Raw genomic sequence first — 12,563 nt, 5'->3', positions numbered from 1 at the left:
CATCAGGTCATATAGTGCTATTTCACTGAAGTCCAGAGTGGAAGTCATCCATCAGGTCATAGATAGTGCTATTTCACTGAAGTATAGAGTGGAAGTCATCCATCAGGTCATATAGTGCTATTTCACTGAAGTATAGAGTGGAAGTCATCCATCAGGTCATATAGTGCTATTTCACTGAAGTATACGTGATGGAAGTCATCCATCAGGACATATTGTTGCTATTTCACTGAAGTGCTATAAGTGGAAGTCCATCAGGTCCATATAGTGCTATTTCACTGATGTATAGAGTGGAAGTCATCCATCAGGTCATATAGTGCTATTTCACTGAAGTATAGTTGGAAGTCATCCATCAGGTCATATAGTGCTATTTCACTGATGTATAGAGTGGAAGTCATCCATCAGGTCATATAGTGCTATTTCACTGAATGTATAGAGTGGAAGTCCTCCATCAGGTCATATAAGTGCTATTTCAGTGAAGTATAGAGTGGAAGTCATATCAGGTACATATCGTGCTATTTCCACTGAAGTATAGAGTGGAAGTCATCAATCAGGTCATATAGTGCTATTTCACTGATGTATAAGAGTGGAAGACATCCATCAGGTCATATAGTGCTATTTCAGTGAAGTATAAGAGTGGATGTCATCCATCAGGTCATATAGTGCTATTTCAGTGAAGTATAGAGTGGAAGTCCATCCATCAGGTCATATCGTGCTATTTCACTGATGTATAGAGTGGGAAGTCATCCATCAGTCATATAGTGCTATTTCACTGAAGTATAGAGTGGAATGTCATCCATCAGGTCATATAGTGCTATTTCACTGAAGTATAGAAGTGGAAGTCATCCATCAGGTCATATAGTGCTATTTCACTGAAGTATAGAGTGGAAGTCCATCCATCAGGTCATATAGTGCTATTTCACTGAAGTATAGAGTGGAAGTCATCCATCAGGTCATATAGTGCTATTTCACTGATGAGTATAGAGTGGAAGTCATCCATCAGGTCATATAGTGCTATTTCACTGATTAGTATATGAGTGGAAGTCATCCATCAGGTCATATAGTGCTATTTCACTGAAGTATAGAGTGGAAGTCATCCATCAGGTCATATAGTGCTATTTCACTGAAGTATAGAGTGGAAGTCATCCATCAGGTCATATAGTGCTTATTTCACTGAAGTATAAAGTGGAAGTCATCCATCAGGTCATATAGTGCTATTTCACTGAAGTATAAGTGGAAGTCCTCCATCAGTCAGTTATAGTGCTATTTCAGTGCTATCATCCATCAGGTCATATAGTGCTATTTCACTGATGTATAGAGTGGAAGTCATCCATCAGTCATCAGGTCATATATGTGCTATTTCAGTGAAGTATAGAGTGGAAGTCAATCCATCAGGTCATATAGTGCTATTTCACTGAAGTATAGAGTGGAAGTCATCCATCAGGTCATATAGTGCTATTTCACTGAGTATAGAGTGGAAGTCATCCATCAGGGTCATATCGTGCTATTTCATCTGATATAGAGTGGAAGTCATCCATCAGTCATATAATGCTATTTCCACTGATGTAATAGAGTGGAAGTCCTAATCCATCAGGTCATATAGTGCTATTTTCACTGAAGTATAGAGTGGAAGTCATCCATCAGGTCATATATAGTGCTATTTCACTGAGAGTATAGAGTGGAAGTCATCCATCAGGTCATATAGTGCTATTTCACTGAAGTATAGAGTGGAAGTCATCCATCAGGTCATATAGTGCTATTTCACTGAAAGTATAGAGTGGAAGTCAATCAGTGCTATTTCATCAGGTCATCCATCCATCAGGCAATAGCTATTTCACTGATGTATAGAAGTGGAAGTCATCCATCAGGTCATATAGTGCTATTTCACTGAAGTATAGAGTGGAAGTCATCCATCAGGTCATATAGTGCTATTTCACTGATGTATAGAGTGGAAGTCATCCCATCAGGTCATATAGTGCTATTTCACTGAAGTATAGAGTGGAAGTCATCCATCAGGTCATATAGTGCTATTTCACTGAAGTATAGAGTGGAAGTCATCCATCAGGTCATATAGTGCTATTTCACTGAAGTATAGAATGAGTGGAAGTCATCCATCAGTTTCATATAAAGTGCTATTTCACTGAAGTATAGAGTGGAAGTCAATCCATCAGGTCATATAGTGCTATTTCACTGAAGTATAGAGTGGAAGTCATCCATCAGGTCATATAGTGCTATTTCATATAGTGGAAGTCTATTTCACTATTTCACTGAAGTATAGAGTGGGAAGTCATCCATCAGTCATAGTCATCATCAGTCATTTCATAGTATGATGTATAGTAATCATCCATCAGGTCATATAGTGCTATTTCATGAAGTATAGAGTGGAAGTCATCCATCAGGTCATATAGTGCTATTTCACTGATGTATAGAGTGGAAGTCATCCATCAGGTCATATATCCATCAGGTCATATAGTGCTATTTCACTGAAGTATAGAGTGGAAGTCATCCATCAGGTCATATAGTGCTATTTACTGAAGTATAGAGTGGAAGTCATCCATCAGGTCATATAGTGCTATTTCACTGAGTATAGAGTGGAAGTCATCCATCAGGTCATATAGTGCTATTTCACTGAGAGTATAGAGTGGAAGTCATCCATCAGGTCATATAGTGCTATTTCACTGAAGTATAGAGTGGAAGTCATCCATCAGGTCATATAGTGCTATTTCACTGGAGTACAAGAGTGGAAGTCATCCATCAGGTCATATAGTGCTATTTCACTGAGTATAGAGTGGTAAGTCATCCATCAGGTCATATAGTGCTATTTCACTGAAGTATAGAGTGGAAGTCATCCATCAGGTCATATAGTGCTATTCCACTGAAGTATAGAGTGGAAGTCATCCATCAGGTCATATAGTGCTATTTCACTGAAGTACAGAGTGGAAGTCATCCATCAGGTCATATAGTGCTATTTCACTGATGTATAGAGTGGAAGTCATCCATCAGGTCATATAGTGCTATTTCAGTGAAGTATAGAGTGGATGTCATCCATCAGGTCATATAGTGCTATTTCACTGAAGTATAGAGTGGAAGTCATCCATCAGGTCATATAGTGCTATTTCACTGAAGTATAGAGTGGAAGTCATCCATCAGGTCATATAGTGCTATTTCAGTGAAGTATAGAGTGGATGTCATCCATCAGGTCATATAGTGCTATTTCAGTGAAGTATAGAGTGGAAGTCATCCATCAGGTCATATAGTGCTATTTCATGAAGTATAGAGTGGATCCATCAGGTCATATAGTGCTATTTCACTGAAGTATAGAGTGGATGTCATCCATCAGGTCATATAGTGCTATTTCATGATGAAGTATAGAAGTGAGGGAAGTCATCCATCAGGTCATATAGTGCTATTTCACTGAAGTATAGAGTGGAAGTCATCCATCAGGTCATATAGTGCTATTTCACTGAAGTATAGAGTGGAAGTCATCCATCAGGTCATATAGTGCTATTTCACTGAAGTATAGAGTGGAAGTCATCCATCAGGTCATATAGTGCTATTTCACTGATGTATAGAGCGGAAGTCATCCATCAGGTCATATAGTGTTCTTTCAGTGAATTATAGAGTGGATGTTATCCATCAGGATGTGGTCACAGAGTGCTATTTAAATGAAGTATACTACATCTAGTGCTAGTATTAGACAAGGAAAGTAAAACACTGCAAGTTATAGTGTGAAACTTACTCTCTGATCGGGAACACCGTCTATGGACCCAAGTGCCCCTGACCGACTTTTCATGAAAGTTCCTACAGAGATTCGAGAGAAGTCCTCTGAACCTTGTAGAGATGATGGACAGGACATGGACATATTATCACGGAAAGTCCATGATACATCAGAGGCAGGGACATCATCGGATGTGAAAACCTCCTCCTGTGACACAAAATCACACAATCAGAGGGGTTCAACAGGCACAATTCAAAAGGTTCAAAATTCAGAATTACTGGCAGGAGATAAATAATAAGTATTCATATCTGATATCGCATTCAGAATTACAAGCATTATATAGATTATTGATATATATTGTTCAACACTTTTTGGTTACACATCGAAATTCATTTTACAGGGATCAATGTGGATCATTAAGCCTTTAAAATGTTCAAGGATGTATCTTATCACATTCCAGTATGAATTATACTTGACCTGCATAAAGATGTGTTCTTTCTTATTCTCCTGTTCATCTGCATCAAGCATGTTTTGCACTTCACCTAAAAAGTAAATTTACAATATATCTTACTTATTTTTATCAAAGTGTCATGAAATACAATTCAATCTGATAGAAACAATGAAAAACCTTCACCTGTTCTTTCATCCTGCTAAATCATTTTAAAACTGGTACATTTTAAACCTTTTACAGACGTTTAAATTAAGTGCTAGCTAAATCAGTTTTATACTGGTACATTTTAAACCTTTTACAGACGTTTAAATTAAGTGCCAATTCTTTAGTCATACTTAAGAGTTAAAAAACAAGAAAAGTACCTGCATCTAAAAAATCCTGATCAGAGAATGTAATACCACATGGAGTCTCCAAATCGTCATCCCTGAATAAAGTTCCCTTGCCTCCTGCAGGTTCACCTATGAATAAAATATAGCCTTAACCCACGTTGGAGTCTCATGTGGTCAGACCTTTACATATCAACCTTATGGTTTCTCAAGCTGTTTTTTTCTCTATATAGTATCTATCCTACAAGAGCTGCTTAAAAACAGTACAGCTCACCTCTGGCTGCATTTACTAACAAAATCAAGTCCGTTTTGGTCCAATGGGACTCTTGAAATATTTAATCCTCTTATTTTTCACTTAATATGACTGCCCATAATATGTTTTTATTCTATGTAAGGTAATTAGTTTCATCAATTTTTGATAATTCTGCTTAAATATGAGTAAACCTATTTGGGATGCTGTGGTCTGTTGGCTATCTTAGAATTCGGACTAGAAGTATTGGCCCTGCATATCTTATGTTTGTCACTGACCTTGGAGGTCACATTTACTAAATGATGACTGGTCCCCTTCTCCAGTCCTTTGTGGACTGCCTGGCACTCGACTGTCGTTACTCATCCGCTGACTCATCGGACTAGCATGCATTTCCTTCCACACAGAACTCCCTGCACTTCCTCTATCAGGAACTGGACTAGTCCCAAATGATCCAAACGAGGAAGCCAAACCTCCAAATGGGTCATCATCTTTCGGCTAAACACAATGAAACACATCTATTACATTCATATCATTTGTATATCTGAAAATGGATTTCCATGTATTTGAGCTCAAGATTAGTTTTTGACATATATATACACAATGTAAAATGTACATTTCATTTTGTTTTATTTTTCCAGAGTTGTATCAGTTTTGAGCCTCTATATCTTTATTTGAGTTCAATGATTATCGTCCTGTGAATAGTACAATCATAAGTAAACTGTGGGTCCAAAAGAACTCCAAGGTTACAGGGAGGTAGTGGCAGCTTAATGGGGATGGCCAGCTTATAGGCAAAGTTTATACCAGTAACGTAATGAACTCAATGTCAGTGGGACTTTTGTAAAATTGAGTTATGCATGTATTCAAGTGTACTTATAGACACATTGTAAATTTTGGTATGGATAATAAATCACTGCTAATTAAACAGAGAAGTCTACATGTTTGAAACTGTACAATTATCTTCTAATTATAATCTTCTAATTAAACAGTCTATAAATTCAACAATTACATTAGCATCATCAGCATTGAATCCAGAAGCTTCTAGTCGATCTCCTGGTGACTGGTCAGTAATTCCCTGACTTTTACCAGTGACTGCTCGACTCTGTTGTAAATCATCCAAAACAAATGTACTGTCATTAAGTGCAGAACAAGGCGCCATAGCCATGGTGTCCGAGGTTGGCTGTGCAGTTAAAAACCTTGACTCCAAAACACAATCATTCTGAGGTTTTGTACCCTGAAAAAGATAAGACGGTGTACAGTGAGCTGCAAATGTGTATCAGAGTTTACAAGTTCATGAATGTTTCTCTCTTGAAAAATACAAAATCTAACATAATTTTTAACAAGAGGCCCATAATTGTTGACTTCTTGTTTTTACTTTGTTGATTTATTTCATTGTATATAAAGGTAATTTACCTGGAAAGTTGAATACCGATTAATTCCTTTCTCTGTCAGCAGGTCATCACCCATGGGACGGACTCGCTGTTCCTGTTGACACCAAGCAATTATTACATCTCATTTATATGGTTATCTCAAACCCAGTTTAATAGCTAGCTATTGGTCTACTGATGCCATCAGTTAACATGCATTCTCCATTTCAGCTCGTATTACAAAGCTTCGATGGTTAATGTCATGAGCTGTGTCTTGTTACGGTGCCCATATCAAACACTGACAGCAATTTCGGCACTGGAGTTCTGCTTTATTAGTGTCACAAAGTTTACTTAATGTCAAACTATTTTTAGTTGTCATGCATGCATCTTCCAGTGATTTTACTGCTTGACATAGCAACACCACCTCGCTTCCAAAACAGCTACCATTAAGAGTAAGCTTGATTTCAGTGTCATGTATATTGTATGACTGATTCACTGATAGGCCGGAAGTAATAAAGGAATTGAAATATTATTATAATTTTGTTCTTGTGCTCACCTCAGGATCATGACTGGTAACCATCTTCCCTTGAGACGACTGAAAACTTGGTTGGAACTGTGCCAGAAATTCCTGAGCTTGTGAAGATCTACAACGTCGAGATTGATCCTCGCTACAAATATATAAAGAGAGAATGTTCAATTCAAGTGTATGTATGTAACCAAGCCGCAATATATTGCTCGGCTAGAGAGAACTTCTCCTTAGCGCTATCGGTTGAGCATCAGACTAGTAATCCAGAGATCCCAAGTTTGATTCCTGGCAGAGGCAGGTATTAAATTTATTGTAAATCCTGCACCCTGTTAAATAACATTCATACTACTGTATACATTGTCAAAATAAAGACCAATCCTTATATTTGCATCCCTGTTAAGGTTTTAGACAGAACAAAGCTGGTAACTACAGCAGCCATGGTATAACTAGGCTAAATACACTGTGTTTACCCTAATGTATACACAATCAGACTATAAACCGAATAATAGAAAGATGTAAATATAAAGTTATGGCTACATAGGCAGAAGAAAGTATCATGTATCAACACCATAAAGTGTGTTATTCTATTTTTACCTGTCTGAACCACTGCTTCCATCCCCGCCTCCTCCTCCATCTCCTGGGACAGGGGAGGTAACTACATCTCCCTCTGCAGACTGACGCATCGTGAATTTCTGTTGACTTGAAGCAAGATCCTCCCCTTCCATTAGACCTGCATTGAACACATTAAAATGTCATTACTGACACAATTCATTATATAATAAATGCCTGACATAATGAATTAACTTCAATAAGTGAATTTGTAGTCCTTGTCTACCTGTGTACCAACAGCAGAAAAAACAACTGAATATAAACAGTTCTACTATTAAAACTAATACTGGCAGTGTTCCTTTGTGGCAAGGAGGGTGGAAATCTATTTAAATACTGCTAAAACACATGTTTACTTTTAATAGCGGCTTGTTGAAAACTAGCACCTCCTTGATCAAGATATAAAACGTTAAGTTATCATTGATTTTTGATACTGACCAGGTCTACTTTCACTTGGCTCTTGTTCCAGACTCTGCCCCATGGTACGCGAGCGCTCCTTCTCCTCCTGACCGATCGCCTACACAAAACAATATACAAAATACAATATACACAATACAATATACACATACACTACAATATGTACGTACAAGTCAACATCCCTGCTAAAACCTGAAATGGTTCCATTAAACATTCACAAAATTTATCAAAGATCACAATAAGTTTGTTAAAGAATTGAATGTCTCACTTTACATATTCAAAGCTAATAAAGAAGTATTAGCTTAATGTTAAAACATATTTCCCGTGCCTCAAGATTCACGATATTTCCCTGATAATGCGGTATACATTTTGTGTATCGTATTCAACCCAATAAGCATCCCTTTCCTTATAAGTGCCACTCTCCCTTTTGTGGACTAAATTATCCTAACATTGACTTAACTACAAAACTGTGTAGGTTTCAATATACCGTATTAATTCTTTTGGATAAATGGCCTACTCTGTGCAGTAATTTTGTGAAATAGAAGCCCAATTTTAAGTGCCCTTCATTTTTCATTTTTCAACTGCCCTGGGTGCTACTTGAGTCAAATGTGGTATCTGGAATTGTGTTATGCTTTCACCTTTCTTGCTATTTCCAATTCATCCTCTGTATCTATCTCACTACAGCTGTCCTGACTCTCCATCCTCGGGAGATGCTTGGTCTGATGACTGGCCACAAAAGGAGCTAGATCTTCTGTACTACCACAATCTGTACAACAAAAGGTTAATAAAGCCTGTAACCTACCTAGTTCTATAGTCTAGTATATCGCTATACTTCAACAAAGGTTCTGAGGTCATTTATGGAGAAATTCTTCACCCTAACATTTTACATACCATATATACAAGAGTCTTTACTTTTTTTCTTCCTCATAATATTTTTGCATAATTGACGAATGTAAATTTAATAAGAGTAAAATTCATTATTACTCATTTTAACAAATTTGCCCTTTCTGAAAATAAACCCAATGGCTGCTCAGATTAACAGGAGTTAATGATATCAGAGGCATTAAATGCAGGTCAGAATTATTTCATTTTAACAAACATGGTGATATTTCCCCTCGGCATGCTCAATATAAATATCAGGTCTCTGGGACCATTGGCCATCTAATTAAAAAGCTAAAAAATTGAAGCAATACCCTATAATCAAAGATACAGATAACATGGAAGACTCATAATCATTTACTATGATAATCTTTTTAAATAAATTAAAAGCATAAATCAACATGGTCATATTTGTTAGACAGTCTAGAATTCGAAGCATCAAGAAAATTCACTTGTCTGCAAAACATAATCATAGTGATGTGAAAACTCTTCAATGATACATGTTAAGTTTTGTAACGGATAAAACCAAAATTTCTTTTAACAAAGTTGAACTTAACTTTACTTCCTATTATTTTTAACAAGTCAACCCATTCTGAATGTTTAGTGCTGGCTGACGTACCCTCAAACAAAGTCACTTTGCTCAGACTAGGAAAAGGGTCCATTCGGCCATCAGCTACCCCTTCACAAGGAGGAGGTGAAGAAGGCTGTAAGAATTTAGGGTCAAGTTTTCCTTCACCAACAACAGAACTTCCTGTTAATTAGTAAAACATAAACAGGTTAGTGTAACAATGAAAAACTGAAACAGCATATACCTGGTATGTACTTAGGGCTATTCCAGTAAGATGTCCATTCGAACCCAGGACTTTACGCTCCGACTGGTAGTATCACTTGTAGACTATACAATACTGTATATTATTGAAATACCAGAAGAAAGAAGCTTAGTCATACACAAAAGAGCTCTTTTTCGAGTCCTGGGTTAACATTTACATAGAATAGCCCTTATCACAGATGATTATTACTGTCATTTTCATCTGTAAAATTTCTTACACCTGTGGATGTGCTGAACATGTAAAATTAACTAAACGATTTAAACAATTGAAATAGCACTATTCAAAATATCACATATGTCTGCTTTAAAGACATAAACTAATTTTATATGCACCCAAATTTCATGGATGGGTCTTTTAAATATTTTATTGTAAAAAGCTTTAAAAAATTATCTTACATAGTGATTCATCAAAGTTGTTATGTTCATCATTACATAATGCAAGTGCATTTCATGCAGAAAATATTGTATTAAAATGTAACCAAGCTATTAATAAGAACTTAGAGGTAAAGGGCTAATGGTAGAATATCGGCACATCTTTACTATTTAGCAATCAAGGCCAAAAATACACTGAAAGGATTTCAATTATAAATAAATAATACTTTGAATATGCTTCCTTAAAATCAGATTTTTTATTAACTGGAGTTAAAAAGTTATATTTACAGTTTGCACTGATATGGACTCAATAACCATGCTTTCTAGTATTATCATTATCAGTGTATAATGATAGTACAACATGTGCGGTGATTCTATTGTTACAGGAAAAGTCGCTGGCGTAGCAACATGGTGTCATGACCCCACTTTTGGTGGGAACATATGAATGACTCTATTCCGATCAGCTGTACAATCAAATTTGTTGACGATGACAGGAGAGAAAAATGGAACATGTGTAAATTTTATATAACCCGGCTTTGCCGGGGTTACATAATTTACACGTGCTCCATTATTATTATACTCTCATAACTTCTACAAAATCAAAATATATTCCTTAAATAGCAGCATTAACATTAACATAACTATGTTTAGGTAATGTTGATATTAACAGTTAATGATGTGATGTTGATAATGTTAATTAGTGAATGTTAGTTCTATAAAGCTTACTTTTCTTGCCAGGAGTCTCTGCATCACTGTCGGAGACATTGCCTTCGTCAAAATAACTGAAGTCAGCATCCAGTTGGTTCAGCTCGTCATCCATAAATTTTATCTCTGGGACGGAAATGTCAGCAGCATCACCTCCCATGAGAGCCTCACTAAACACCAGTGACTGTCGCACCTCCCCTACTGGCTCACACATAGGCATCACTGTCGGTTTCTTTTTCACTGTGTCAATGTCCGGATGAAGCCATGTCTGTGAAGAGCTCTGTGAGCTGCGACTGCTGCTTGGTTGTGGCTGTGCGACAGGTTCTCGTGGTGATGTGTTCAGGTTAAACATACTGGCCGATAAGTCTGTTATCATAAACATACAACTGTTATATATATACTTGTTACACAGAATAATAAGGATCTTTTTATTTTCCAACTAAACAACCAAAACATACAGACTGATTTCTAATAATTTTATTGGACATATTATGCTTTCTTTCATAAACTAATTCATTATAATTTCTAAATACATGTGTAATCTGTGGGTCAAACTTTTGCACAATCATGTTACATGAACAAGAGGCCCATGGGCCTTAACGGTCATCTGACCAGCGGTCAGTACCTGGCAACTGCCCCATGTGGGATTCGAACTCGCGACCCAAAGGTGGAGGGCATGTGGTAATATGTCGGTACATCTTAACCACTCGGCCACCGCCGCCCAAGAAAACCTATAAGACGAGGCGTAGTGATAGTCAACTACTGTGTAATTAGTACAACACCAGGAAACATATAAGACGAGGCGTAGTGATAGTCAACTACTGTGTAATTAGTACAACGCCAGGAAACATATAAGATGAGGCGTAGTGATAGTCAAATGCAGTGTAATTAGTACAACGCCAGGAAACATACAAGACGAGGCGTAGTGATAGTCAACTACTGTGTAATTAGTACAACGCCAGGAAACATACAAGACCAGGTGTAGTGATAGTCAACTACTGTGTAATCAGTACTTTAGGGACTCTACAAAATTATCACTCATTTCACAGTTGAAATTCAAAAATTAGCATTGGTTTTGGAAGCGTAGTGGTCCTTTAAACAAAGTTGTTGTTTTTTTGGTTTGAATTCTGAATCACAAAGTGTTAAAAGTTCAAAAACCAACAATTATCTGATTGCAGCTATTGCTTCAGCAGATGTCATGAGGGATATAACAGCAAAATGCCTTTAATGAAAGTGAAATTTTACATTTGTATGGAATATAAATATGGATTTATACCTATAAATCTCAAAATCTAAATTTGTGCAAAACTTGAAATCTTCAAATTGAAATAGGACAAAAAAAAGTTTAAAGATAAATATGTGTTTACCAGTCATACTGTCCAGGTGTACAAGACCTAAAGATGAGTTCCTGCTGACAGCATAGTTGTCCTTCTTCTCTCTGTAATCAAGTGCAGACTAGATCTCATAAAATCATGACTTTTAGTATTAGATATGTGCTAACATTCTACAACTTGTCAAGCAATTGTTATGTTTGGTTATTCTTCAGTTTTTTTTTAATGCTGAATTAACTCTCAATGAAAATTTTAACTTTGAGTGTCTTTATCAGTATCACATTTTCTAACTTTGAGTGTCTTTATCAGTATCACATTTTCTAACTTTGAGTGTCTTTATCAGTATCACATTATCTATTTGAGTGTCTTTATCAGTATCACATTTTCACGTTTTCTAACTTTGAGTGTCTTTATCAGTATCACATTATCTATTTGAGTGTATTTATCAGTATCACATTATCTAACTTGAGTGTCTTTATACATCTAACTTGAGTGTCTTTATATCAGTATCACATTTTCAGTTTTTCTAACTTTGAGTGTCTTTATCAGTATCACATTTCTAACTTGAGTGTCTTTATCAGTATCACATTTTCTAACTTTGAGTGTCTTTATCAGTATCACATTTTCTAACTTTGAGTGTCTTTATCAGTATCACATTTTCTAACTTTGAGTGTCTTTATCAGTATCACATTTTCTAACTTTGAGTGTCTTTATCAGTATCACATTTTCTAACTTTGAGTGTCTTTATCAGTATCACATTATCTAACTTTGAGTGTCTTTATCAGTATCACA

The 12,563-nt window shown here is 36.4% G+C and overlaps 1 protein-coding gene across 2 annotated transcripts in view; it reads right to left on the bottom strand.

Annotated features, from left to right (window-relative positions):
• The window catches only part of LOC138315140 (centrosomal protein of 192 kDa-like), a 54,306-nt gene that overhangs the window by 36,199 nt on the left and 5,544 nt on the right, over positions 1-12,563 (bottom strand). The window contains exons 4-16 of one of the 2 annotated variants that reach the window (XM_069255924.1): positions 11,808-11,878; positions 10,462-10,806; positions 9,154-9,285; positions 8,294-8,421; positions 7,677-7,755; positions 7,227-7,362; positions 6,663-6,774; positions 6,153-6,224; positions 5,749-5,973; positions 5,021-5,237; positions 4,529-4,624; positions 4,193-4,257; positions 3,737-3,922 (exon numbers count right to left, since the gene is read on the bottom strand). In XM_069255924.1, coding sequence (XP_069112025.1) covers positions 3,737-3,922; positions 4,193-4,257; positions 4,529-4,624; positions 5,021-5,237; positions 5,749-5,973; positions 6,153-6,224; positions 6,663-6,774; positions 7,227-7,362; positions 7,677-7,755; positions 8,294-8,421; positions 9,154-9,285; positions 10,462-10,806; positions 11,808-11,878 — 1,864 coding nt within the window. The remainder of the gene's footprint in view (positions 1-3,736; positions 3,923-4,192; positions 4,258-4,528; positions 4,625-5,020; positions 5,238-5,748; positions 5,974-6,152; positions 6,225-6,662; positions 6,775-7,226; positions 7,363-7,676; positions 7,756-8,293; positions 8,422-9,153; positions 9,286-10,461; positions 10,807-11,807; positions 11,879-12,563) is intronic. The other variant, XM_069255925.1, reaches the window with a different exon arrangement.

This window comes from Argopecten irradians, chromosome 2, assembly GCF_041381155.1.
Source record: "Argopecten irradians isolate NY chromosome 2, Ai_NY, whole genome shotgun sequence".
NCBI lineage: Eukaryota > Metazoa > Mollusca > Bivalvia > Pectinida > Pectinidae > Argopecten > Argopecten irradians.
Note: the sequence above shows the minus strand (reverse complement) of the source record. Positions and strands in the feature narration are given on the sequence as shown.